Source organism: Heptranchias perlo, unplaced genomic scaffold, assembly GCF_035084215.1.
Source record: "Heptranchias perlo isolate sHepPer1 unplaced genomic scaffold, sHepPer1.hap1 HAP1_SCAFFOLD_60, whole genome shotgun sequence".
Lineage (NCBI taxonomy): Eukaryota > Metazoa > Chordata > Chondrichthyes > Hexanchiformes > Hexanchidae > Heptranchias > Heptranchias perlo.
The window spans coordinates 2,039,532-2,064,421 of NW_027139623.1; the positions used below are offsets into that span (position 1 = coordinate 2,039,532).

Here is a 24,890-nt window from a genome sequence, read left to right on the forward strand (position 1 = left end):
CTGAATGAAATGTACAGTTTCAATTCCTTTACCGGAGACTGTGTTGCACATTAGATACAAGTCAAAAATTCTCATACAGTATCAGATTGAAAGATACAGTATCAATTCCATTAATGCAGACTGAGCTACACATCACATACCAGTCTAAAAATCTCTGTGTCAGATTGAAAGATACTGTTTCGATTTGATTAGTACAGACTGACCCACACGTTACATACCAGTATACAAATCTCACACAGTATCTGACTGAAAGATACAGTATCAATCCCATTAGTGCAGACTGAGCTGCACATTAGATACCAGTCCAGAAATCACATTCAGGGTCATGCTGAAAGATGCAGTTTGAATTCCATTTGTGCAGACTGAGCTACACAACAGACACCAGCCCAAAAATCTCAGTGTCAGATTGAAAGATACAGTATCAATTCCATTATTGCAGATTGAGCTTCATATTATATATGGTCCAACATTCGAATACATTATCGTACTGAAAGATACAGTATCAATCCTATTCATGTTGACTAAGCTACGCATTGCAAACCAGTCCAATAATCAGATCAACTCATGCTGAAAGGTACGGCATCAATACCATTATTGCAGACTGAGTTATTCCTTACACACAAGTCCAAATACAGCACACAGTGTCAGACTGAAAGATACAGTATCAATCCCATTAATGCAGACTGAACTACACATTAAATACCAGTCCAAAAATCACACAGTGTCAGCTTGAAAGATAAAGTATCAATTCCACTAGCCCAGACTGAGCTACACAATAAATACCCGTCCAATAATTTCACAGTAAGGTATTGAAATGTACATTATCATTTAAAATAGTCTTCACAGAAATTAAGATATAATCCTACATCAAAACTCACAAACATTGTTTGATTAAAACAAAATCCAAAAGTGTATCCATAATTACAAATTAACGCTAGACAAAGGACCATGCATTAAAGACACAGTTTCATGCAACATACTGCAAACTGAAATAAAAATACTGAACGAATCCAGACTTGCACTTTGTCCCAGAGATTGAGTTACAGAATGAATCCTACGCTGAGATATAATACCAGAGACTGACTGTCGCAGAATGAATCCCACACTCACAGGCAGCACCAGAGTCTGACAGATTAAGAATGAATCCCACACTCACACACAGCACCAGAGACTGACAGATTCAGAATGAATCCCACACTCACACACAGTACCTGAGACTGACAGATACAGAGTAAATCCTACATTCACACACAGTACCAAAGACTGACAAATTCAGAATTAATCCCTCACTCACACACAGTACCAGAGACTGACAGATACAGAGTAAATCCCACACTCACATAAAGTACCGGAGACTGACAGATATATTATGATTCTCACACTCACACACAGTACCTGAGTCTGACAGATACAGAGTTAATCCTAAATTCACACAGAGTACCAGAGACTGACAAATTCAGAATTATTCCCACAATCACACACAGTACCAGAGACTGACAGATACAGAGTAAATCCCACACTCACATACAGTACCGGAGACTGACAGATACAGAGTAAATCCCACACTCACATACAGTACTGGTGACTGACAGATATATTATGAATCTCACACTCACACACAGTACCTGAGTCTGACAGATACAGAGTTAATCCTAAATTCACACAGAGTACCAGAGACTGACAAATTCAGAATTATTCCCACAATCACACACAGTACCGGAGACTGACAGATACAGAGTAAATCCCACACTCACATACAGTACTGGAGACTGACAGATATATTATGAATTTCACACTCACACACAGTACCAGAGACTGAAGAGAGAGAATTAATCTCAAACTCAGAGACAGTACTGGAGACTGACAGATAAAGAATGAATATACAGTCTGACATCTACTGGCCGGAAGTGAGAACTGTAACAGAGTGGAACAAATTCACATTGTCTGTCGTTGTGACAGATTCAGGACAAAGTGCAATGTGAGGAAATAGTTTCTCTCTGTAACTTCTACTCTCGTATTTTTTCATATTTTGACAGTGAAATATTAAGACAATTGATTCAGAATAAAGTTTTTGTTTCACTCATTCGATAGTTGTGAATTTGCCCCATTATATTTCACTTGACATTGCGCAATATTTCTGTCTGATTTCTCAGGACACGATTTAGATTAATTCAAATAAACCGAACTGAAACAGAAATAAAAACTGAGCACAAAGCTGGAAGTTTTAATGGCGACCGTCAAAGGTGAAAGGGATAAAATAGAGAGAAAAAAATACCAAAAATGCTGGAAAGACTCAGCAGGTCCGGCAGCATCTGTGGAGAAGGGAAGCTCGGGTTAACGGGTCAGGACTATGACCCTTCTACAGATCAGAAAGATTAATCCGACATAATTTAAATAAGGAACGGGAATCAGCAGAGGGAAAAACTTCAGAAAATCAATTAATTTCACTGAATCCGGACAATTGTGTCCAATATCCACAGTACAGATCAGGGGAAATAATAATACAAAGGGACAGAGTTAAATTCAACATTATGGGGGAAATAAATGAGCTTTAAAAGTATTTTTTAATATAAATTACACCCGTTTATGTTTTGGAAGCACGATCCCTCTGAACATCATCAAATTCGGTTCCAGTCTTGGTGTTTCTGAATTAAGCGAACTGGGATTCAAACCTGTTGGAATTAACTGTTTGGAAGGCAGCTATACTCACCATTATAGCGCCTTAGTTCACTCAGAGGGAGAAATGGAGTGTTTCTGTGGAGTTTGGGTTTTGAGTTTCTGGTACTTTAATCACAGACAATAAATATTTCCCAAACACCAGCCCCTGAACAGACACAACAAGCTGGTGGAATTTCTCATTCATAAATATTAAATAAGAGGATGACAACAGAGAATAGGAAACGGTCAGGAAGATTTCACAAGAACAATTGGGGAAGCAAAGAGGAACTACGAAATTAAATTATCAAGGAATATCAAAAGAAACAGTAAATTATTCTACAGATGCATAAATAAAACAAGGAAAATCAGAATAGCTTCAGTGCCACAAAGGGATGCACAAAATAAACTCAGTGGTAACGTCAGTGAAATGCCAGAAATATTGAATGATTACTTTTCCTCAGTATTTACCCGGGAGATTAACAGGGTGAACATGATATTAGAGGAAGAGGTCAATAAATATATCAAGACATTTAAGTTAGAAAGGGTGGTTAAACTCCTGGTCCAGATGGATTGCATCTGCACATATTAAATGAAGCAAGGGAAAAGATAGCAGAGGCACTGTTACATATATAGAAAAAATCATCACAAAAAGGAATAGTGCCAGAGGACTGGATGACAGTTAATGTGATTCTTATAATTTAAAACAGGAGATAGAACAATTCCAGGGAACTATAGACCAGTTAACTAAAGGTCGGTGGTAGGAATGATCATGGAATCTTTTACTCAATGAAGCAATAGAAAAACATCTAGAAACCGAAAATATAATAAAGAATAGTCAGCATGGATTTCAGAAAGGGAAGGTTTAACAGTTTGGCAGAAGGTTTGACAGTTTAAATTACAGTTCACCATAACTTATCTGCTTATCAATTCTATTCCTCTAGAAATAAACCCCAGTGCTGTGTTTGCTTTCTGTGGCCTCATCAACCTGTGTTGCTACTTTTAATGATTTGTCAATCTGTACCCCTAAATCACTTTGCTCTTCTACACCATTTAGACTCTTATTTTCCAAGCAGCATGTGGCCTCCTTATTCCCCCCAGCGAAATGCACCATCTCACACCTTTCTATATTGAAATTCAATGGCCATTTACACGGCCGTTCTGCAAGCTGATTTTGTCCCAGTCTTCCTCAGTATAGACAGTATCCCCTCAATCAATTACAGAATTTAACACAGCATTACAAGTAGTGTTTGGTCCAACAAAATGTACTTACAGCTCGTCTCCATTCCCAGTTTTTCTAAATCCCACCCGTACAATATAATGTGAAGAATGAGTTTATCTCCTGTCCCTCTCTCATCTGTAAACTTCAATGACCCGGGGTTTGGGGACATCTACTGGCCGGAAGCAGAACTGCAACAGTTCGGAACAAATTGCTGAAACCGGACAATGTGCAGTGTGAGCGTGTTTGTGATTTGTGGCAGGTATCAAATCTGATTTTTTTTTAAACCCGCCCATTAACATTTCTTGTTTGTTATTGAACAGTAAACAGAGCCGGACAGTAAGGATGTGGGGTGTTATACAAAGAGCATCTATTGCAGGCATCATGTGAGAAGTTTGAAGGACACATTTTAAACAGTGGCTGTTTTGTTTCGGTTGAATGGTTCATCCCAAGGGAGAGGGGATTAGAAATCTGATATGTGCAAAGCTCCCCGCCCCATCGGGTCGTCCCATTGATGGATCAGTGCAGGGGGTGGGCCGTGTTTGGATGTCACTAAATTGTTGTAAAACAGCCCAACACACCTGGTGTGCAGAAGCTGAGTGCTGCAGTACTGCAGTGGAGTCAGACACTGACACTGTTTGTATCGCTGGTTTTCATTTGTGGATATTACAATGATTATTAACAGAGAGATTCAATTGATCACTTTTGTATTTTCTACCTCACCTGTTCTTGAATTACAAGAGATACTTTTTCTTCCAGAGGCAAATCCTTGAAGGACCCAGAATCAGTGTGATGTTTCCTCCACTCGAGGCACAAGGAACAGTGCAGCCAGCTCCTTCTCACACACAGTATGTACATTATCACTCACAGAGCACAGAGACACAGACAGGTCATCACTCCCACAGTCTCAGACAAGCAGAAATATTTAATCCTACACTGATCCCAATCCAACAGTCAAACAGAGCAGGAGAGACAGACGGAATTTCCGTTTCACAACAACTCAGTACCGATGACCGGTAGATAAATAATTCCCAGTCCAAAATCACACCCAGTATCAGATTGAAAGGCACTGTGTTAATCTCACATTAGTTCAGCCTTAGCTACAAATTAAATACCAGATAGAACTGACACATGGTACTGATCGATAGATACAGAATGAATTCCAATAGTGTACTCCAAGATTCAAATTAAATACCAGCCCACAACTCACACATTATGAGCTTAAAGATGCAGTATTCATGACAATATTGGACACTAAGATATAAATTAGATATCAGTTCAGATGTTGCCCATATTTGAATCACATATATATCCAAAAATCTCATAGTGTCTGAATGAAATGTACAGTTTCAATTCCTTTACCGGAGACTGTGTTGCACATTAGATACAAGTCAAAAATTCTCATACAGTATCAGATTGAAAGATACAGTATCAATTCCATTAATGCAGACTGAGCTACACATCACATACCAGTCTAAAAATCTCTGTGTCAGATTGAAAGATACTGTTTCGATTTGATTAGTACAGACTGACCCACACGTTACATACCAGTATACAAATCTCACACAGTATCTGACTGAAAGATACAGTATCAATCCCATTAGTGCAGACTGAGCTGCACATTAGATACCAGTCCAGAAATCACATTCAGGGTCATGCTGAAAGATGCAGTTTGAATTCCATTTGTGCAGACTGAGCTACACAACAGACACCAGCCCAAAAATCTCAGTGTCAGATTGAAAGATACAGTATCAATTCCATTATTGCAGATTGAGCTTCATATTATATATGGTCCAACATTCGAATACATTATCGTACTGAAAGATACAGTATCAATCCTATTCATGTTGACTAAGCTACGCATTGCAAACCAGTCCAATAATCAGATCAACTCATGCTGAAAGGTACGGCATCAATACCATTATTGCAGACTGAGTTATTCCTTACACACAAGTCCAAATACAGCACACAGTGTCAGACTGAAAGATACAGTATCAATCCCATTAATGCAGACTGAACTACACATTAAATACCAGTCCAAAAATCACACAGTGTCAGCTTGAAAGATAAAGTATCAATTCCACTAGCCCAGACTGAGCTACACAATAAATACCCGTCCAATAATTTCACAGTAAGGTATTGAAATGTACATTATCATTTAAAATAGTCTTCACAGAAATTAAGATATAATCCTACATCAAAACTCACAAACATTGTTTGATTAAAACAAAATCCAAAAGTGTATCCATAATTACAAATTAACGCTAGACAAAGGACCATGCATTAAAGACACAGTTTCATGCAACATACTGCAAACTGAAATAAAAATACAGAACGAATCCAGACTTGCACTTTGTCCCAGAGATTGAGTTACAGAATGAATCCTACGCTGAGATATAATACCAGAGACTGACTGTCGCAGAATGAATCCCACACTCACAGGCAGCACCAGAGTCTGACAGATTCAGAATGAATCCCACACTCACACACAGCACCAGAGACTGACAGATTCAGAATGAATCCCACACTCACACACAGTACCTGAGACTGACAGATACAGAGTAAATCCTACATTCACACACAGTACCAAAGACTGACAAATTCAGAATTAATCCCTCACTCACACACAGTACCAGAGACTGACAGATACAGAGTAAATCCCACACTCACATAAAGTACCGGAGACTGACAGATATATTATGATTCTCACACTCACACACAGTACCTGAGTCTGACAGATACAGAGTTAATCCTAAATTCACACAGAGTACCAGAGACTGACAAATTCAGAATTATTCCCACAATCACACACAGTACCAGAGACTGACAGATACAGAGTAAATCCCACACTCACATACAGTACCGGAGACTGACAGATACAGAGTAAATCCCACACTCACATACAGTACTGGTGACTGACAGATATATTATGAATCTCACACTCACACACAGTACCTGAGTCTGACAGATACAGAGTTAATCCTAAATTCACACAGAGTACCAGAGACTGACAAATTCAGAATTATTCCCACAATCACACACAGTACCGGAGACTGACAGATACAGAGTAAATCCCACACTCACATACAGTACTGGAGACTGACAGATATATTATGAATTTCACACTCACACACAGTACCAGAGACTGAAGAGAGAGAATTAATCTCAAACTCAGAGACAGTACTGGAGACTGACAGATAAAGAATGAATATACAGTCTGACATCTACTGGCCGGAAGTGAGAACTGTAACAGAGTGGAACAAATTCACATTGTCTGTCGTTGTGACAGATTCAGGACAAAGTGCAATGTGAGGAAATAGTTTCTCTCTGTAACTTCTACTCTCGTATTTTTTCATATTTTGACAGTGAAATATTAAGACAATTGATTCAGAATAAAGTTTTTGTTTCACTCATTCGATAGTTGTGAATTTGCCCCATTATATTTCACTCGACATTGCGCAATATTTCTGTCTGATTTCTCAGGACACGATTTAGATTAATTCAAATAAACCGAACTGAAACAGAAATAAAAACTGAGCACAAAGCTGGAAGTTTTAATGGCGACCGTCAAAGGTGAAAGGGATAAAATAGAGAGAAAAAAATACCAAAAATGCTGGAAAGACTCAGCAGGTCCGGCAGCATCTGTGGAGAAGGGAAGCTCGGGTTAACGGGTCAGGACTATGACCCTTCTACAGATCAGAAAGATTAATCCGACATAATTTAAATAAGGAACGGGAATCAGCAGAGGGAAAAACTTCAGAAAATCAATTAATTTCACTGAATCCGGACAATTGTGTCCAATATCCACAGTACAGATCAGGGGAAATAATAATACAAAGGGACAGAGTTAAATTCAACATTATGGGGGAAATAAATGAGCTTTAAAAGTATTTTTTAATATAAATTACACCCGTTTATGTTTTGGAAGCACGATCCCTCTGAACATCATCAAATTCGGTTCCAGTCTTGGTGTTTCTGAATTAAGCGAACTGGGATTCAAACCTGTTGGAATTAACTGTTTGGAAGGCAGCTATACTCACCATTATAGCGCCTTAGTTCACTCAGAGGGAGAAATGGAGTGTTTCTGTGGAGTTTGGGTTTTGAGTTTCTGGTACTTTAATCACAGACAATAAATATTTCCCAAACACCAGCCCCTGAACAGACACAACAAGCTGGTGGAATTTCTCATTCATAAATATTAAATAAGAGGATGACAACAGAGAATAGGAAACGGTCAGGAAGATTTCACAAGAACAATTGGGGAAGCAAAGAGGAACTACGAAATTAAATTATCAAGGAATATCAAAAGAAACAGTAAATTATTCTACAGATGCATAAATAAAACAAGGAAAATCAGAATAGCTTCAGTGCCACAAAGGGATGCACAAAATAAACTCAGTGGTAACGTCAGTGAAATGCCAGAAATATTGAATGATTACTTTTCCTCAGTATTTACCCGGGAGATTAACAGGGTGAACATGATATTAGAGGAAGAGGTCAATAAATATATCAAGACATTTAAGTTAGAAAGGGTGGTTAAACTCCTGGTCCAGATGGATTGCATCTGCACATATTAAATGAAGCAAGGGAAAAGATAGCAGAGGCACTGTTACATATATAGAAAAAATCATCACAAAAAGGAATAGTGCCAGAGGACTGGATGACAGTTAATGTGATTCTTATAATTTAAAACAGGAGATAGAACAATTCCAGGGAACTATAGACCAGTTAACTAAAGGTCGGTGGTAGGAATGATCATGGAATCTTTTACTCAATGAAGCAATAGAAAAACATCTAGAAACCGAAAATATAATAAAGAATAGTCAGCATGGATTTCAGAAAGGGAAGGTTTAACAGTTTGGCAGAAGGTTTGACAGTTTAAATTACAGTTCACCATAACTTATCTGCTTATCAATTCTATTCCTCTAGAAATAAACCCCAGTGCTGTGTTTGCTTTCTGTGGCCTCATCAACCTGTGTTGCTACTTTTAATGATTTGTCAATCTGTACCCCTAAATCACTTTGCTCTTCTACACCATTTAGACTCTTATTTTCCAAGCAGTGTTTGGCCTCCTTATTCCCCCGAGCAAAATGCACCACCTCACAACTCTCTATTTGGTAACTAAATGTCCATTTCCTCCGCCTTTCAGCAAGCTTATTAAATCTTCTTGTATTTTGTTGCATTCTTCCTCAGTTTAGGCTATACCCCCAAAATTAATTACAAGCATTTAATACAGCATTCCAACTCATGTTTGGTCCAACAAAATGTTCTCCATTCCCAGTTTCTCCAAATCCCACCCGTGCAATATAATGTGAAGAATGAGTTTATCTTCTGTCCCTCTCTCATCTGCAAACTTCAATGACCCGGGGTTTGGGGACATCTACTGGCCGGAAGCAGAACTGCAACAGTTCGGAACAAATTGCTGAAACCGGACAATGTGCAGTGTGAGCGTGATTGTGATTGGTGGCAGGTATTAAATCTGATTGGATATCTGAAGAAACCAATCAGAGAGTGAACGTAAATGTTTTGTGTCCTCACGCCCAATCGTCCAATCACAATCATTGCCTTCCTCCATCCCTCATTACCATTGGGCTGTGGGGCTGCCTATTTAATCCGAGCTCGGAGCGGATTTGGGTCATTTCTGGGTCTGAAATTGAGTTTGAAAATGCCTGAGGACAAGAAAGCAGCTCCCAAGAAGGGCGCCAAGAAAACCTTGAGTAAAGCACCAGCCAAGGGCGGCAAGAAGCGGAGAAAGTCGAGGAAGGAGAGTTACTCCATCTACGTCTACAAAGTGATGAAGCAGGTTCACCCCGACACCGGCATCTCCTCCAAGGCCATGAGCATCATGAACTCCTTTGTGAACGATATTTTCGAGCGCATCGCGGGTGAGGCTTCCCGCCTGGCCCATTACAACAAACGGGCGACCATCAGCTCCCGGGAGATCCAGACCGCCGTGCGCCTGCTGCTGCCCGGGGAACTGGCCAAGCACGCCGTGTCGGAAGGGACAAAGGCGGTGACCAAGTACACCAGCTCCAAGTAAAACTCCACAATGTACTGAAAAAAAAACAACGGCTCTTTTAAGAGCCACCCACAACCTCTCTGAAGGATCTGCATTTCCGATATATTTACATAGTATGTTTTTAATACCGCGATATTATTCCAATCGAAAACTGATACTCTACGCCGTTGAAATTTCTGACCCATAAACTGAACACGAGTTTCTGATCCGCTCCTTCCCATTCGCTTTGTTCTTAAAGCGTTACTATTCCGGCGACGAACACACCCTGAATGACCCCTTAGCATTTCCATTATCTCTATGAATTCAGTCTCCCCACATTAAAAGCAAACCCACCCCTTGCAGTAACACAGCGGAATAGGGGCAGAATGAGAACTCCGTCCGGGTCCCTCTTTTCACAGAAACACTCTCGGCTCTTTGAGAAGGGACCAATCTATAACGTGTCACTTTTATAAAGACTAAATTGAAATGTGTCGCTTCACGGAATGCTGTGAATGGGGATTTAGTCCCGTTCGGTACAGTTTGAAAGCGATGATAAAATTAGCGAAAATTTAAAGCAGATTTTAAAATAGCGCCAGCGATTGGTGACGGGTAGCGCTGAATAAGACACGATAAAAAGAACGGGTTTAAAATCTTGTGCTCAGGGCGACATTGATCGAAATCCGGTCCTTTACTGCACTGAAATTGGCGGGCTTTTTGAAATTCATCAAATTCCTGGTCTTTGAGGCCGGTAAATCCCGCCCTCTTCTGATTCCCAGCTATCTGATTGTTTAATGAAATAGGCAAATGAGGTGTATTAAAGAAGAACCAATCAGATGATCTTTTAGTCTATAAGAAGGGGAAATACGGAAATCATTCTTCATTCTTTGTGAAAGTGTTTGTGAGATTGTGGAAATGTCTGGAAGAGGAAAAACCGGCGGTAAAGCTCGGGCCAAGGCCAAGTCTCGCTCATCCCGTGCTGGACTGCAGTTCCCTGTGGGCCGTGTTCACAGGCACCTGCGAAAGGGGAACTACGCTGAACGTGTGGGTGCCGGAGCCCCGGTCTATCTGGCTGCTGTGCTCGAGTATCTGACGGCTGAAATCCTCGAGCTGGCCGGCAACGCGGCCCGGGACAACAAGAAGACCCGCATCATCCCCAGACACCTGCAGCTGGCCATCCGCAACGACGAGGAGCTCAACAAGCTGCTGGGACGGGTGACCATCGCTCAGGGCGGGGTGCTGCCTAATATCCAGGCCGTGCTGCTGCCGAAGAAAACCAGCACTGTGAGCTCCAAGAGCAAGTAAAGCGGCCAAGATTTAATCTGATAACCCAAAGGCTCTTTTCAGAGCCACCCACTGTATCGATGAAAGGGCTGGTTACTCTATGAACGGAGTTAGAAATTAATTTATAAATAAACAATCTGTTTCAGTTCTGGTGATTTTACGTTCCTTGATTCCGATTCTAGATCTAACTGCCTCCCATTAGTTAGAAACTAACGATATCTTCTTAAATACAAATGATCTGTTGCAGTACTCGCTTCCGGACAGTAGATGTCGCCAACCTCCAATAGTTTGAAATTTGCAGATTGTATCGGAAATGAGACACAAAATAATCAGTTCATGAAACTGGGCGGGTGGGATACAGAAATACCAGGTCAGTTTGATCATCGGCAACAAGAGGCACTCTATTGTGTTCCGGCCATTATTGTAAGTGTGATTTACAGTCTCATCCTCCCACAACACTTACTCGGTCTGACTTCCATTTCCCAGACTTGTCCGCCAGAAGGTGACGGATGTGTTGATTATTGTGTCAGCGATTGCTGAATCAGTGAATGAAATTTATCCGTTATTGGCTGTGAGAGGGATTTATTCTGTCCCTGTCAGTCTGTTCCTGTGTCAGTGACGAGTACCGCAGTGAATGTGACACTAAGTTTTACACTGATTCTACAGCTGGAGAGGGATAATAGACAAACTTCATTTGATCCGAGTCTGGTTCTTTAGAGATTAAAATATTTCCAACAGAGCCAAGCTGATACTATATCGGAAATGAGAACTTGCATTTCTTATACTTTGCACGAGTGCCCGAGCCTCTCCCTGTGTATATGTCCGAGTTGGAGTGACACTGGGGGTGTGGATACCTGATGTGAAAGAGTAGGATCAAAATCAGATCTTTCTTTACCTGTTTGCCAGCACTTTCCCTGTCCAATTGTGGCACTGGATGTGATGATGGCACTCAGTCTGCGCTGTATGAGTGGAATTCACCTCCCTCCAATCCTGGGTGTGATGTGTGGAAATTAAACTGCGTCCGTTTCAAATTCCTGATGTTGGTCATTCTGGAATTGTCACCCTTGTCTGTTTGTGTAAATTTAACACTGCTACTTTACCTGCCCGAAACTTCACAGATCAGCTCTACTCCGAACTCTCTCTGGTGTTATAACGGGCTATAATATGGACAGTTAACAAATAAAAGTCGTGCCCCGCCTGACATCCGCTACCTCCCTTCATAAATTTCCCGTTTTAGTATATTTTTATCGGCACTGTCGCACCATTTCAACCCAGGAGATCTCAGCTCTTTCCATCGCCGATTTGGTGGCTCTGAAAAGAGCCTTTGTTGCACTTGGTGCTGAAGCCGGGTCGGGTTTAGGCGCGCTCCCCGCGGATGCGGCGGGCCAGCTGGATGTCTTTGGGCATGATGGTGACTCGCTTGGCGTGGATGGCGCACAGGTTGGTGTCCTCAAACAGCCCCACCAGGTAAGCCTCGCTGGCCTCCTGCAGGGCCATGACGGCCGAGCTCTGGAAGCGCAGGTCTGTCTTGAAGTCCTGAGCGATCTCTCGCACCAGGCGCTGGAAGGGCAGTTTGCGGATCAGCAGCTCGGTGGATTTCTGGTAGCGGCGGATCTCCCTCAGAGCCACAGTGCCGGGTCTGTAGCGATGAGGCTTCTTCACTCCGCCCGTGGCTGGAGCGCTCTTCCGGGCCGCTTTGGTCGCCAACTGTTTGCGAGGAGCTTTCCCGCCGGTCGATTTACGCGCTGTCTGCTTGGTCCTGGCCATTTTCTGAACAGATCTGAACACAACCTGAGACACAAAGACTGTTAATACGGACTGCGCTCTGGGGCCGCCTTATAAACTGTCTAAGGCGATCCGCCCCTGGCCTGTGATTTGCTGACGTCCAACACCCTATCAGGGAGTGACCGTCCCGGGCCTGTGATTGGCAGGTTTGTACCGAGCTCTGACAGTCAGACCGAAACGGCGGGAGATATTGGGCCCCAATTGGCTGAGCTGAAATTAATCATCAATTTCAAAAAGCCCGCCAATTTCAGAGCATCAATTAACAGTTTCAAGAAAATCTCATTTCCCTCCAGCAATTTAAGAATCTCTCTCTTTATAATCTCCATTATTTCCCACTCCTCAGCTCAAACCTCAGGCTGTTTCACATTCCGGTTCATTCTCTGATCTGTCTGTAAACGGGCGGGAATAAAGCCCCGGTCATTGCTTTCCGGAACGGGACAAAGTCCAGCTTCAATTTCAAAAATCCCGCCAGTTCCGGCCCGGTGAACCGCTCCTCAAACAGAAACTTCACATCGAACTGATAATTGAATGAGGGCAGGAAATAAAGAGCGAGCAGAGAGGACACAGCGGGAGAGGGAGTGAGGCGGGATTTTACTCTGAGCGGAGAATGTAATGTCTGGGGAAAGACTCTGTATCCCCGCCTATTCATTTATACCGTGAAATGGGAATTCCGCTCCTTCTCTCGGGATGGCCGAGAACCCCGGCCGTTGTTTCTGATCTCCCTGTACCGAGTGTTGGGGAATCTCCCCATACTAATTAAATATCAGAAACTGATTCCCCATCCCGAGATCTTTCCTCTCCCCGTTCCCAGGTCAGTGCTCTCTCTGTGAGGCGGTGGGTGGCTCTTAGAAGAGCCTTTGTTTTGTGTCCGGTTTGAAAGGGTCGAGTTGTTCAGCCGCCGAATCCATAGAGAGTGCGGCCCTGCCGTTTCAGAGCGTACACCACATCCATGGCAGTGACCGTCTTGCGCTTGGCGTGTTCAGTGTAGGTGACCGCGTCCCTGATCACATTCTCCAGGAAAACCTTCAGCACCCCGCGGGTTTCCTCGTAGATGAGACCCGAGATCCGCTTGACACCGCCACGGCGAGCCAGGCGGCGGATGGCTGGTTTGGTGATCCCCTGGATGTTATCACGAAGCACTTTACGGTGCCGCTTGGCTCCGCCTTTGCCCAGTCCTTTGCCTCCTTTACCTCTGCCAGACATGATTATTCTTCACTCAAATCGCTGCTGAATGAACAGCAAACTTATGCTGCTTCCGTTTTTATGCAGCCTGCCCCGACCTGACTGAAACAGACACAGGGTGAGAGAGGGAGTGGAGGAGACAGAGTGAGATATTAAACAGGGAGGGGAGGAGACAGAGTGAGATATTAAACAGGGAGGGGAGGAGACAGAGTGAGATATTAAACAGAGAGGGGAGGAGACAGAGTGAGATATTAAACAGGGAGGGGAGGAGACAGAATGAGATATTAAACAGGGAGTGGAGGAGACAGAGTGAGATATTGAACAGGGAGGGGAGGAGACAGAGTGAGATATTAAACAGGGAGGGGAGGAGAGAGTCAGAGTGACGGACAGAGCGGAGAGCGGCGGCTGATCTTCCAGCTCCACCTCCAGCTTTCTCCACCTGCCAATTTCAAACCGTTTATCGATAATAGAACCGAAACACAGCGCTCCGCACAAACCCTTACAGACTCGGGCTTCATATTCATGGATTCCCAGAAAAACAGAGCTTTTAAATAAGCCCCGTTACAATTAACAGTCAGTAATATTCCTGCCGAAATACAGTCCCTTCTATAACAAGTCAACCCGCCTCCTTCCATTTCAGTCCCAGACCCGATTCGATCTCCCCACGCATCCCCTCCCAGACGGGTTCAGCAGTTTACAAACACTTTATTCCAGCTGATTTGGAGAATCTCATGTGTTGGGGTTTGAATTGTGATAGCTGCGGATCTCCGCCAGTTTTACCCTGTCACAGACTCTCGCCCGGAGTCTGTGAGAATAAATGAACTGGGACTGGAGCCGAACACACGCCAGTTCCAGTGAGGCCCGGCCCGGACATCCCATTCTCTCTATTTTATTTCAGACAGTGGGGGTGGGGCGGGGATAGCGAATATCAGCGAGTCACCAGCACCCTGGGTTTATTTGAAATGATTTATATCTGAAATCTGAGCCCGGCCCCGGGACAGGAATCATCTGATTCCGGGATCAGCTCTTTTCTGAGAGACGTGGGTGGCTCTGAGAAGAGCCGTTGGGTTCAGATGGTCACAAGTTGCACTTGATTTTTTACTTCTTTTTGCCCGCTGCTTTCTTAGGCTCTGCTGACTTCGGCTTGGGCTTGGCCCTCGGTTTTTTCACCTTCTTCGCCTTCGCCTTCACTGTCTTGGGGGTCTTGGGCTTCTGAGCCGCCGCTTTCTTCTTAATTGGTGATTTCGCCGCCTTTTTCGTGGTCGATTTCTTGACCGCTGGTTTCTTGGCCGTTAATTTCTTGACGGCTGTTTTTTTGGCCGCTGGTTTCTTTCCCGGAGATTTCTTGGTCACTTGTTTCTTCACCTTCTTTAACACTTTTGCCTGGGTTTCCTTCTTAGCGACTCTGAAGGAGCCCGAGGCGCCCGTGCCCTTGATCTGCACCAGGGAGCCTTTTTCCACATTTCTCTTGATACTTAATTTGATCTGGGACCGGAGCTTCTCCACATCCAGGCCTTTGGTAGCCAGAACCTTCTTTATCGCGGCCAGGGATATTCCTTTGCGATCCTTGCAATCCCCCACAATCTTGAGGATCTGTTCGCCCAACGGGGGACCGGTGGTCTTGGGTCGGGGAACCGCCTTCTTCTTCTTGGGAGCCTTGGGTGGAGCGGCGGCGGCAGGAGGAGCCGCTTCTGCGGCTGCAGTGTCTGTCATGTCCGGGAATCTGCAGAAAATCTCTCTGACAGTCAGAGCTGGGGCAGAAATGAAACGAGAGGCGGCGGCACAGAGCAACTTAAAGGCACAGAGCGGACGGGGCGGAGACATCCTGCTGTCAGCTCCCGGCACCTCCAGCATCTCTGTGTTTCTCTCTCCTCTTAAACTCCCCGATTCCAATTCAAATCGGGCACTCCAGAGTCCCAGACTAGCCCCTTCCTATCTCTAACACCGGTATGTTTGCTGTCGATAAACTTGCACCGGAATTAAAAGCACCAGTTTCGATTTAAACCCGTTTCATTGCTGCACTGATCGCGCTCTCTCACCCGATCGCTGACATGATCTTCGTTTTTCGGCTGAAATCTTGAATTGATCTGAAACTTTACCTTAAATTTCCACTTTGGAGCTCGGCAGGGGAGGAAGGCGATCCTTTGACAGGGATTTTTTTAAAATTTTACTCAAAATAGACTTGGAAATCCGGCGATGAGACCAGTCAGACAAACACAGTGACATTAATCTAACCCGCCCGCCCCTTTAACACACTCTCTCTGACACAATGTTCACATCTTCACATTCACAGGACAAACTGTTCGCCAGATTGACAATTCCCGGGACAGGCTTTCCTCCCCGCTCGGCCTGTGCTGCAGATTCTCGGGGGTTAGTTGTCGTTTCCCAGCTCAGTAACTGTTAAACACTCTGAGGCCAGCGCTCCTCACAGTGTCTGGTCCCCAGATTCAGGGACAGGAGACAATCACAGCTGTGGATGTGATAATCCATATCTGGTTTTACATGATTATATTATTCACACTCAGCAATATGTTTGGTTGAGACGATAATACAAATTATCCGCTCTGGGCTCCTCCAGTCTCTCTGTCTTTCTCTCCCTCCTCCTAAACTGACTGACAGACAAAAGTAACTGGTGTCCTATCCGTCCCATTCTCAACACCCAGAGACGGCCATTTACTGAATAAATTCAACATTCACTGGCAGTCCAGTGTCAGACAGTTACAGGCTGTTTCTCTCCACCTTTCCTTACTGGACTGGAGACTGATAAATGAACCGTCAGACCGGCTCATACATAATAGAAGGGACAGTGACCGTCTCACCAACAGCACCGGAGGTCTGTTCACAGACACAGAATCAGTCTTTACCTTCCAACAGGGTGTTCATATTACGCTCAATAACACTATCCCGCTTTCATGTACAGCGCTAGAGATAGAGAAATACAGACGGACAGATAAAGAGACAGACAGAGACAGGCACACAGACAAAGTATCATTCTCACACTTCCTCTCAGTGTGTCCGTTTCACACTCAGCAAACAGTATCCCACCTTCGTGTACAGCGCCAGAGAGATACAGACAGTCAGAGTATCAGCCATACGCTTCCCATCAGTGTCTCTGTATCACGCTCAGCAGCAGTATTCCACCTTCATATGTTGTACAAAAGAGAGAGAGAAACTGACCTGCAATGTCCCGTTTTCACCCAGTCACAAATTGGAAAATTCTCCATTCCAATTGCCATTCCATGCTGGAGTGACAGATGATGCAGTCTCATCTCTCACTGATATTATTTCAGAGACAGACACATTATTAATCCCACTCTCAGGGACAGTGTCACGCATTTAACCCTCTCTTGCGTGTTGTACCCTCTGCAATTTTGCAGCTCAGGGCCCTTCTCTATTTCTCTCAGTGACCGTGAGTTTCATTCCGATTGAAATAAACTGGGACTGTTGCCGTCAGATATTAATCCTGCACGGTCCCAGCAAATACAACGACTCCCACTTTCCTCCCATGTTTCTCCAGGATTGGTTCGAGGAATCCGGCCTCCAGTTACGGAGTCACAAGTTTCTTTATCAGTAAAGGGACCAAGAATGAACAGAACCAATTGGCTCATTTCAGAGCCGCCCACTTTATCTCTGAAAGACTCTTTTCCATCAAAAGATACCGAGAGAAACAGCAGGGATGGAAACATCTAGTTTAATAGTTAGAGATTGTAAAGTCAGTCTGGATTCCAGCATTAGGCACTGGTGGAATCCCATCTGTTTTCCATTCTGGTGCCTGTTCCTGCACTGCCTGTGGACCCCATTCCCTCTGACCTTTCCCCCAGACCCACTTCCTTTGCTCAGACTCTGAAAAATTCCAATTGGGGAAAGTTTCCATCGATTTTTGTATTGGGAATTAAACCAGATAACCGCGCATGCGCGACTCAGCCCCGCCCCCTGCGCTGACACGTGGGGTGCAGAAGAGCGCATGCGCGCTGCCCTCCCCCAGCTCGGCCTGTGGGCGCCATTCCCTCAGTGAGCGGAAGAAGATGGTTTAAAACAGCCGGGAATGGAGAGATCACGGCCCCCGGGGGAAGGGAGCAAAGAGCAGCCTCGTTACAGCAGCTCATCGCTTCGGGACCGTGTCCGCAGATGGGCTCAGAGATCGGCATTGAGTCCGGGGGAAGGTCAGGGGGAGTCCGGGGGCTGTTTGTAAGAGGCGGAGTGGATCAGGAACTGGTCCCGGAACATGGAGTGAGCGGGGGAAGGGAGAGGTCATTCTCGGGCTGTGTGTGAACAGGGTGTGTCCAGGGGAAGGGAGACAGAATGGGAAGAACCTGCTATTTAAAATCATTGCTGCTTTCTCTCCCCAAACCAGTAGTGAATGTTCCTGGTTTAGTTCCAGTCTCACCCTGTTTATTGTTATTGGACAGTGAAGAGTGGAAACAGAGCTGGACAGTGAGGATGTGGGGAGTTATACAAAGAGCATCTATTGCAGGCATCAGGTGAGAAGTGTGAAGGACACATTTTATACAACTGCTGTTATATTTCTATTGAACGGTTATTCCCCTGGGAGAGGGAATTAGAATCCTGACCTGCACAAAGGTCCCTGCCCCATCGGGTAGTCCCATTGATGGATCAGTGCAGGGGTTGGATTGAGTCTGGATGTCAATAATTATTGTAAAACAGCCCAACACACCTGGTGTGCAGAAGCTGAGTGCTGCAGTCCTGCAGTGGAGTCAGACACTGACACTGTTTGTATGGCTGGTTTTCATAATGATCATTCACAGCGATATTAAACTGATCACTTTTGTATTTTCTACCTCACTGGTTCTGGAGTTAAAACAGTTACTTTTTTCTTCTGACAGAAAAATACTTGAAGGGCCAAGAATCAATGTGATGCTTCCTGCACCCGAGGCACAAGGAACAGTGCAGCCAGCTCCTCACACACAGTAAGTACGTTATCATTCAGAGAGACACAGACAGGTCATCAGTTCCACATTCTCAGACAGCAGAAGTACTCAGTCCCAAACTGATCCCAAGATCCGGAGACACATTTTCAATCCAACAGGGAAACAGAGCAGGTGAGGCAGACGCTGTTTCCATTTCACCCTCACTCAGTTCCACTGAGAGGGAGATACTAAAATCCCAGTCCAAAGTCATGCTTTAAGATTGTCAATCCCACAGTAGGTTAACAGTAGCTACGAATTAAATATCAGATAGAAATCACACATGGTGCCCGATTGAAAGGTAGAGAATGAATTATAATAATATAACCGGAGATTCAAATTGAATACGCGACCAGAACTCTCTCACACATGTGAGTTTAATACATGCAGTATCCATTCGAATAGTGCAGCATGAGATACAAATTGCATACAGGTCCAAAACTCTCATACAGTGTCAGATTGAGAAATGCTGTGACAGCGTCACATGAGAAACAAATTAGATACCAGTTTATAATACACTCATAGTATGAGATTTAAAGATACAGTATCAATTCTATTCGTGCAGACTGAGATAGACATTACACAGCAGTCCAAAAATGTCACCATATCAGTTTGAAAGATACATTATCATTCAAATTTGTGTTCACAGAGATACAGAATTAATCATAGCCCAAAAAGCACACACAAGTTATCTGTTTAAAAATCTCCAGCATCAAATCCTAAAGTGCATCCATATTTACCAATTAAGTAATGAGAAAAACTATTTAAACATTAAGATAGGAAAGCTACAGTATGGAACGCAATAATATAAACTGAGAGAATAATTATACACAGACACAAAATGAATCCCACACTCGCATACCGTACCAGAGACTGACACGTGCAGATGGAATCCCAGACTCTCACACAGTACCAGACACTGACAGATACCGAGTTCATCCCACACTCTCATAAAGCACTAGAGACTGACAGGAAAAGTATTAATCCCACACTCACACAAGCTACCTGAGACTGAGAGATACAGAATGAATCCCAAATGAACATACAGTATGAGAAACTGCATATATGGAAATAATTCAACAAACACACAGTACTAGGGAAGGTATATGCAGAGTGAATCCCACACACAGCACGAGAGAAGGTATATACAGAGTGAGTCCCACACACAGTACTGGAGAAGGTATATACAGAGTGAATCCCACACACAGTACTGGAGAAGGTACATACAGAGTGAATCCCACACACAGTACTGGAGAAGGTATATACAGAGTGAATCCCACACACAGTACTGGAGAAGGTATATACAGAGTGAATCCCACACACAGTACTGGAGAAGGTATATACAGAGTGAATCCCACACACAGAACTAGAGAAGGTATATACAGAGTGAATCCCACACACAGTACTAGAGAATGTATATACAGAGTGAATCCCACACACAGAACTAGAGAAGGTATATACAGAGTGAATCCCACACACAGTACTAGAGAATGTATATACAGAGTGAATCCCACACACAGAACTAGAGAAGGTATATACAGAGTGAATCCCACACACAGTACTAGAGAAGGTATATACAGAGTGAATCCCATACACAGTACTAGAGAAGGTATATACAGAGTGAATCCCACACACAGTACTAGAGAAGGTATATACAGAGTGAATCCCACACACAGTACTAGAGAATGTATATACAGAGTGAATCCCACACACAGTACTAAAGAAGGTATATACAGAGTGAATCCCACACACAGTACTAGAGAAGGTATATACAGAGTGAATCCCACACACAGTACTGGAGAAGGTATATACAGAGTGAATCCCACAATCACATAGAGTACGAGATTGTGACAGGTACAGAATCTATCCCACACTCACACACAGTACCAGAGACTGAGAGATCCCAAATGAATCTCACAGTCACCTACATTAGTACAGGCTGAGTTACACATAACATACCAGTCCAAAAATCTCATAGTGTCAGATTGAAAGATACAGTATCAATTCGATTGGTGCAGACTGATCTACACTTTATGAACAACTACAAAAAACTGATACAGATTCAGACTCAGATATACAGTATTCCATTCATGCAGACTGAGCTACACATTATATATAAGTTCAAAAATGTCACCATATCAGTTTGGAAGAGACACTAAATCTCAATTGTGATCCCATCAATACAGATTTAATAGAAGTCCAAAAAGTGGCCACATTATCTGATTATAACCTACCGCATTACATTTTAAAGTGTATCAGTATCTACCAATAAAAGACTGGGAAAAATATTCATACATTAAGGGATTAAAAATAAAGTTTTGAACGCCATACTATAAATGGAGATAAAATTTACATAATGATAATGAATGAATCTCACACTCAGATACAGTGCCAGAGACTGACATATACAATGAATCCCACTCACACTCAATGATGCTCACACAATGTACCAGTGACTGACAAATCTAGAATAAATTACCACACTCACACACTGTAGCACAGATTGACAGATACAGAATTTATATCACTCACATACAGTATCATAAATTCATAGATACGGAATGAATGTCTCACTCACATACATCACCATAGATTGACAGAAACAGAAAAAAACCCTCTCACACACACACAGAACCAGAGACTGACAGATGTAGCATGATTCCAAATTCACACACAGTTCCAGAGACTGACAGGAACAGAATGAATCCCACACTCACAGACAGTACCAGAGACTGACAGGAACAGAATGAATCCCACACTCACACACAGTACCAGAGACTGACAGGAACAGAATGAATTCCACACTCACAAACAGTACCAGAGATTGATAGACACAGAATGAATCCCACATTCACACACAGTACCAGAGACTGACAGTTACACAATGATTCGCACACACACACACACACACACACACACAGTACCAGAGAGTGACAGGTACAGAATGAATTCCACACACAGTACCAGAGAATGACAGATACAGAATGAATCCCACACTCACACACAATACCAGAGACTGAGAGATACAGAATTAATCACACACTCACACAAAGTACCACCGATTGACAGATACAAAACGAATCTCAGATTCATGTTACTGCAGACTGAGTTACACATCAGATACCAGTCCAAAAATCTCAGTGTCAGATTGAAAGATGGAGTATCAATTCCATTCGTGCAGACTGAGCTACATATTATATAAATTTCTAAATACTCATCCAATATTATACTGAAACATACAGTATCAATACCATTGGTACAGACTGAGCTATACATTACATACCAGTCCAAATCATCAAGGAATATCAAATGAAATATTAAATTATTCGACAGACACATTAATAAAACAGGGAAAATCAGAATAGCTTGAGTGCCACAAGGGGATGCACAAAACAAACTCACAGGTCACGTCAGTGAAATGCCAGAAATATTAAATGATAACTTTGCCTCAGTATTGACCCGGGAGATTAACAGGGTGAACATGATATTGGAGGAAGAGGTCAATAAAGAAATCAAGACATTTAAGTTGAAAGGGTGGTTAAACTCCTGGTCCAGATGGATTGCTTCTGCACATATTAAATGAAGCAAAGGAAGAGATAGCAGAGGCACTGTTACATATATAGAAAAAATCATCACAAAAAGGAATAGTGCCAGAGGACTGAATGACAGTTAATGTGATTCTTATATTTTAAAACAGGAGATAGAACAAATCCAGGGAACTATAGACCAGTTAACTAAAGGTCGGTGGTAGGAATGATCATGGAATCCTTTACTCAATGATGCAATAGAAAAACATCTAGAAACCGAAAATATAATAAAGAATAGTCAGCACGGATTTCAGAAAGGGAAAGTTTAACAGTTTAACAGAAGGTTTGACAGTTTAAATTACAGTTCAACATAACTTATCTGCTTTTCAATTCTATTCCTCCAGAAATAAACCCCAGTGCTGTGTTTGCTTTCTGTGGCCTCATCAACCTGTGTTGCTACTTTTAATGATTTGTCAATCTGTACCCCTAAATCCCTTTGCTCTTCTACCCCATTTAAACTCTTATTTTCCAAGCAGTATGTGGCCTCCTTATTCCCCCGAGCAAAATGAACCACCTCACACCTTTCCATATGGAAATTCAATGGCCATTTACACCGCCTTTCAGCAAGCTTATTAAATCTTCTTGTATTTTGTTGCATTCTTCCTCAGTATAGGCAATACCCCCAAAATTAATTACAAGCATTTAACACCGCATTACAACTAACGTTTGTTCGAACAAAATGTTTTCCATTCCCAGTTTTTCTAAATCCCACCCGTGCAATATAATGTGAAGAATGAGTTTATCTTCTGTCCCTCTCTCATCTGTAAACTTCAATGACCCGGGGTTTGGGGACATCTACTGGCCGGAAGCAGAACTGCAACAGTTCGGAACAAATTGCTGAAACCGGACAATGTGCAGTGTGAGCGTGTTTGTGATTGGTGGCAGGTATTAAATCTGATTGGATATTTGAAGAATCCAATCAGAGAGTTACAGCTAATAATTATTGTGACCTCACTCCCAATGACCCAATCACAATCATTGCCTTCCCCCATCCCTCATTACCATAGGGCTGTGGGGCTGCCTATTTAATCCGAGTTCGGAGCGGATTTGGGTCATTTCTGGGTCTGAAATTGAGTTTGAAAATGCCTGAGGACAAGAAAGCAGCTCCCAAGAAGGGCGCCAAGAAAACCTTGAGTAAAGCACCAGCCAAGGGCGGCAAGAAGCGGAGAAAGTCGAGGAAGGAGAGTTACTCCATCTACGTCTACAAAGTGATGAAGCAGGTTCACCCCGACACCGGCATCTCCTCCAAGGCCATGAGCATCATGAACTCCTTTGTGAACGATATTTTCGAGCGCATCGCGGGTGAAGCTTCCCGCCTGGCTCATTATAATAAACGGCGCACCATCAGCTCCCGGGAGATCCAGACCGCCGTGCGCCTGCTGCTGCCCGGGGAACTGGCCAAGCACGCCGTGTCGGAAGGGACAAAGGCGGTGACCAAGTACACCAGCTCCAAGTAAAGCTCCACAATCTATTGGAAAAAATTAACACAAAGGCTCTTTTAAGAGCCACCCAAAGTCTCTCTGAAGACGCTGTAACGACACCTCTGCATGGAATCATTTTACTGTAGATAGTTTGATATTAACTGTCTCTCTATAACTCATGTGCTATTGTAATTTCTCTTCAAATCTGGAAGATTCTCATAATCACTGCCCGTTATAATCTGTGTGTCTCTGTTTTATTTGGTCCCAATAACCAAAAACGTCTCCATAATCCTCTCATTTCCAATCATATTCCGCCCTTTTCCCCGCGTCTGCACCTTCACAGCCGTTTTAAGGCGGTGGATTAGACTTCAGTCATTTTTTTCTCCTTTTCACGTTTGTTTGTTCATTATTCGGGAATATCACTTTCAGAACCGCAATCCTTTGTAAAACAGCAACCCTGAAAGCGACTTCACACCGAGGACAGAATAGTCTAAAGGCTCTGTCACTGTTCGACTTCTTACACCAGGAGTCTCGGCTCCGGTTTCGATCGCGCTGCAGCTCCTGTGAACAGGGATCAATCCACAATCTGTCCCGTTACAAAATGGGACTTTATTGGAGCCCGATTGAAAGCGAACGGTGAATGAAGCCGGATTTTAACCGGATTGTAAAAGATTCTGGAAGTTGTGATGGGAAATGTGGAACAACAGAGTAAAAGGAGAGAGATTTTTAAATCTTTGTCTTAAGGCGAGTTTTTTTTCCTAAATCCGCTTCTTGTGTCACAGATATGTTGGCGGGCTTTTCAAATTTCAAAAAAACGGTATTTTCGCCTTTTCTCAT

At 43.2% G+C, this 24,890-nt stretch overlaps 4 protein-coding genes across 4 annotated transcripts; 2 read left to right on the top strand and 2 right to left on the bottom strand.

Annotated features, from left to right (window-relative positions):
* Nucleotides 1-9,539: 9,539 nt before the first annotated feature.
* LOC137316751 (histone H2B 1/2-like) lies at nucleotides 9,540-9,914 on the top strand. The gene has a single exon (XM_067980611.1). It carries the CDS (start codon nucleotides 9,540-9,542, stop codon nucleotides 9,912-9,914), a length of 375 nt encoding a protein of 124 aa, XP_067836712.1.
* A 2,595-nt stretch (nucleotides 9,915-12,509) lies between these two features.
* LOC137316734 (histone H3) lies at nucleotides 12,510-12,920 on the bottom strand. The gene has a single exon (XM_067980592.1). The coding sequence runs from the start codon at nucleotides 12,918-12,920 to the stop codon at nucleotides 12,510-12,512; it is 411 nt and encodes a 136-aa protein (XP_067836693.1).
* Nucleotides 12,921-15,218: 2,298 nt separating this feature from the next.
* LOC137316730 (histone H1-like) lies at nucleotides 15,219-15,833 on the bottom strand. The gene has a single exon (XM_067980589.1). It carries the CDS (start codon nucleotides 15,831-15,833, stop codon nucleotides 15,219-15,221), a length of 615 nt encoding a protein of 204 aa, XP_067836690.1.
* A 2,596-nt stretch (nucleotides 15,834-18,429) lies between these two features.
* LOC137316748 (histone H2B 1/2-like) lies at nucleotides 18,430-24,784 on the top strand. Its single transcript, XM_067980607.1, has 3 exons — nucleotides 18,430-18,601; nucleotides 18,965-19,180; nucleotides 23,329-24,784. Exon 3 carries the CDS (start codon nucleotides 23,715-23,717, stop codon nucleotides 24,087-24,089), a length of 375 nt encoding a protein of 124 aa, XP_067836708.1. The 5' UTR covers nucleotides 18,430-18,601; nucleotides 18,965-19,180; nucleotides 23,329-23,714; the 3' UTR covers nucleotides 24,090-24,784.
* Nucleotides 24,785-24,890: the final 106 nt, after the last annotated feature.